General features: G+C 45.2%; 1 protein-coding gene across 2 annotated transcripts in view; it reads right to left on the bottom strand.

Moving 5' to 3' along the window:
• Ndufv3 (NADH:ubiquinone oxidoreductase subunit V3) overlaps positions 1-2,238 on the bottom strand; it is an 11,655-nt gene extending 9,417 nt beyond the window's left edge. Inside the window, exons 1-2 of one of the 2 annotated variants that reach the window (XM_021149018.2) lie at positions 2,089-2,238; positions 658-781 (exon numbers count right to left, since the gene is read on the bottom strand). In XM_021149018.2, coding sequence (XP_021004677.1) covers positions 658-781; positions 2,089-2,136 — 172 coding nt within the window. In that variant the 5' untranslated portion in view covers positions 2,137-2,238. The remainder of the gene's footprint in view (positions 1-657; positions 782-2,088) is intronic. The other variant, XM_021149017.1, reaches the window with a different exon arrangement.
• Between the last annotated feature and the right edge of the window lie 2,098 nt (positions 2,239-4,336).

The raw sequence follows: 4,336 nt of genomic DNA, 5'->3' as shown, positions 1-4,336 counted from the left end.
ATACATGTCTAAAAAAAAAAAAAAAAAAAGAAAAGAAAAAGAAAAGAAAAGAAAACAAAAAGAGAAAACCCAAAATAAATAAATAAATAAAATAAAGTCTATGTCATATATGGTACACAACTTAGTTAATATTCTTAAAAATGAAGGCCTCTTTCCTTGCTTCCTTTTTCTTCTTCTTTTTTTTTTTTAAAAGATTTTATTTATTTTATGTATATGATGAGTACACTGTTGCTGTCTTCAGACACACCAGAAAAGGGCATCAGATCCCATTACTAATGGTTGTGAGCCACTATGTTGTTGTTGGGATTTGAAGACAACTGTAATGTACTCATATACATAAAATGAATAAATAAACCTTAAAAAAAAGAAATTTAAATTCAATGGACCCAATACACAGACCATAAAAAATAAGCAAGGCATAGGAAATAAAATTATCCTCAGAAGAGAAGCATTTAAATTGCACTGCATTTCATCTTGCCTGGCATGAGGCCATCCTAAGCTGGCATTCAGAGAGAGGAACAAGTGACAGACATCAAAATGATTTTGAAGAGATCTGGACACCAGCTGGGTCCTAGCTGCTGTGTAGCACAGGAGATGTGCTGGCTCCTAATTCCCTCCCCGAGGTCATGACCCCTGAGACTATATTTAACATCTCACCTTTGAGCACACTTTGTGTCTTGGGATGTAGCTCTTTCTCCTTTGCACTCTTCTCTGACTCTGTAGACAGTGTCACTACAGAAACCAGTTCTCCTGGGAACACCCTTGCCTCCAGGAGCACAGCCTGGGGAAAGCAGACAAGCAAAGATACTCACCTGGATAACAGCCATTACAATGTGTTATATATTCATATTCACATGGCACACTTATTACAATGTTCATAACATATGGGAATTATGAATGCTCTGAAAAGTACCCCAAAAGCTGCAAGAAAAATATACCCCAAGTTCCAGGAAAATCATTATTAGCATCTGGGTAAATGAAAACATCCTTATTTCCCTAATCTCTGCAGAAATTTCCCAAAATAGGCACTTGGAAAGTTTTTATTAAAAATAAAGACTTTGCCAGCTTCGTTATACAAAGCTTCAGGATATCTTGGAGAAGAGCCTGGTTCTTTGTTCTGCAGAAACCTGGGGCTCAGGGGTTAGGAGGAGGATGGGAGACAGATGCTGCTGAGAAAAGCTCTTGCTGTCACGTGTCCTGCAAAGCCTCAGTTAGACAGACCCGTGTTAGCATGGAGGAGCCTGTGCTATCATGGGGGAGGGGGGAGGGAAGTGCTGGCCTCTGGATGGCAGCCATCATGCCAGCTGTAACACTCAGGCCTGGATCCTGGATGCAAGGCCCAGTTGGCTCTCCGCCCAAGACTCCTGGGTCTTATACAGGGCAGCCAGTTTACTCTACTGATTATTTCGTTACTCTACAAAATACTATGTTTCTTTTTGCAAAATTATCTCCCTCCACTTAGTAAAGTTGCAGAAACACTATCTACTAGAAAATAGGATGTAGATAATTGCTTCAGAAGTGTTACAATTTGAGAAGAATCTTACTGTAATTCCGCCGGCAACCGCTAAGGTATGTGTTAGATCCTAGGATGCTTCATGCTGGGGAGGGTGCTGGGGGGTGGAGCAAAAGAACAGGAAAACTTCTATTTATACTGATGATTCTCCGCGTGTGTACAAATTACGTGTACCGATACACGCTGGAAAAAAAAATCGCTGGTAGCAATATACCTGAAGGAATAATTAAACAGTGCCCATTTGACGACGGGGGCCCTCTGTCACCTGTATTTTATATTGCTGTGGGCATTTCCTGCTTTGGGGCCGGTTCAATGACAGCTCTTGACAAGCAAGCGCAGGGCCCTAGGTTCCATCCACCGAACCCAACCCAAACAAAATCCAATACTAGTTTTGCAGAGAAAGCCAGGTTTCGTTTTTAAAACAGCCTCGGAGCCTCGGTTTCACTCCTGCAGAGAAAACCCTTCTGTCTGGGTCAGGTGAGCACAGGCCCTAGGACCCCTCTCCCCACCGGGCCCACGGGTGCAGCTAAGGGTCAGGCTAGGGGCCCGGTATGTCCCGCCCGTTCGCCCTTTACCTTCAGAGCCCGGATCCGTCCTCCCCGCAGGAGGAGAGAGACCGCCATGGCACAAATGCCAAGAGCGGAGGTCGCACCTAGGTACGTGACCTACTTGTGCACACGCACCACCCCAGGCTCCGCCCCGCGTCCACGTTCACCAATCGCACACCATGGTGGCCCCAAGCGTTTGCGCGCGCATTCTGGGAGGGCTCCTTAAGGCCACGCCCCTAACTGAGTCCACCAATTCCGGGTTCGGGAAAGCCTGGAGTCCGCCCCTGGGTAGATCCTGCTGAAAGTCCCGCCCCTCCGATTTGGGCCTGCCCACCTTGCCCTGATCTCGCCCTTAACTCTGGTCTGTAACCTACCAAAATTGCACAGCTAGAATCATGTCCTTTGCATTTCTGGTTCGACTTGAGAGACTTCTGTGTTTGGTGAGATCTTTGTGAGTTTGTTGTTTCTTGGAGATACAACTCGATGGTAGTGCGCTTGCCCAGTAGGGGCGTGGTCTTGAACAAACAAACCAGAAGCTGGGCATGGTGGTGCCCACCTACCATACCAGCAGTAGGGCTAGTTCAAAGACAGCCTGCTCTTTACAGAGTAACTGTAAGGATTGTAATCAATAGATAAACTTGGGGCTAGAGAGATGGCTCAGCGATTAAGAGCACTAACTGCTCTTCCAGAGGTCATGAGCTCAAATCCCAGCAACCACAACCACATAGTGGCTCATAACCATCTATAGTGAGATCTGATGCCCTCTTCTGGTGTCTGAAAATAGCTACAGTGTATACTCACACACATGCACACCCAACTTCACCAGTTGAAAACCAAGTCTTTAACACACAAAGTTTTTTGGAGAACCATATCTAAGGCACAGCTGTGTAGTATGTGTTATTGGAATTCCTCTTCCCACTGATTGATTGGTGACCCCTCGCACACATTTGCCCAGTGCACAGTATTTCACATAGATGGATATGTCTATACCTCCAATTTTCCACCAAGGAAAATTCAATGTCAGTGAAAGGGTTCAGAACAATGAAATGAATTGCTGAGAAGAAAAAAATTATTAGAGCTATTAATGCTGTGTCCAGGCTGTCGGAGGGACAACGGCATGACGGGAACTCCAAGGAATGTTCAGGCTCGAGAGACAGAGTGTATTGTAGGTCTCTGAAGACTGGAGATAGCCCATGTAGGAGCATCTTCTAGATCTGAGGGTGGGAAAGGTTTCTGTGACATGAGATTGTACGGACACTGTGGGCTGAGAAGTAGCTCAACCTACCAGTGTAGCCTTACAAAATCCCTTTGGATTGACTGGAAATGGGCCTCTGAACAACATCTGGAAACTCACTCAGGTGGCCAGATAAACTGACAGAGTCAGGAGCCCCCTGACCTTGGCAGAGCTCAGAAAGGCAAAAAGAACAGATTCAGGTTTAGACAACAGTGAGGACACAATCTGTTGCCTCTAAAGGAAGAAGACACAAATAATTGTCCCTCTTCACCTAATCTTGTCTCCAGGGGACACTTGCATGCTTTAGAGCTGAGTAAATAATACTGAGGGGAATGGGTACCCCCTGTCCTTTGTGGGACTGGAGTTGGAGCTGTAAGACCATGGGACTCAAAACCTCCACTTCTCACAGCCGACTAGTTTAGATGCTGGAGGAACTGGGAGACACAAGAACAAATGCAAGGGAAAGACTACTCAGTGGGAGAGCTGTATGCATAAGCTGGAAGCTCTTGGTCTCCAGGGTGATGGTGAAGGACTAGAAGCAATAAGAGGTGGGGCTGTGGGAAGTAATCCATCATTATGGGTGTAGTAAGAGGTGGGGCCCATGGGAAGTAATTCATCACTATGGGTGCAGCTCTTGGAAGGGACTAATATGGCTACTGTGGGAACCTGGTAATTCTCATAAGAAGTGTGTGATGTTTTGAGAGTGATTGCCTTGGTTGATTTGGAGGGTTTTGTTTTGTTTTGTTTTTGAGACAAAGTCTCCCTATGTAGCCTAGGCTGTCCTTGAACTTACTCTCTTTATGACTCTGTCTTTCCCTCCTTCCTCTTTTGTTTCTTTGTTTCTTTTCTTTTTTTTAAAAAAAAGATGTATTTATTTTATGTATGTGAGTACACTGTTGCTGTCTTCAGACACACCAGAAGAGGGCATTGGATCCCATTACAGATTGTTGTGAGCCACCATGTGGTTGCTGGGAATTGAACTCAGGACCTCTGGAAGAGCAGATGGTGCTCTTAACCTCTAAGCCATCTCAGCCATCTCTC

This window comes from Mus caroli, chromosome 17 (assembly GCF_900094665.2).
Source record: "Mus caroli chromosome 17, CAROLI_EIJ_v1.1, whole genome shotgun sequence".
Taxonomy (NCBI): domain Eukaryota; kingdom Metazoa; phylum Chordata; class Mammalia; order Rodentia; family Muridae; genus Mus; species Mus caroli.
The sequence above is the reverse complement of the archived record's forward strand: the minus strand, read 5'-3'. Positions and strand labels throughout refer to the sequence as shown.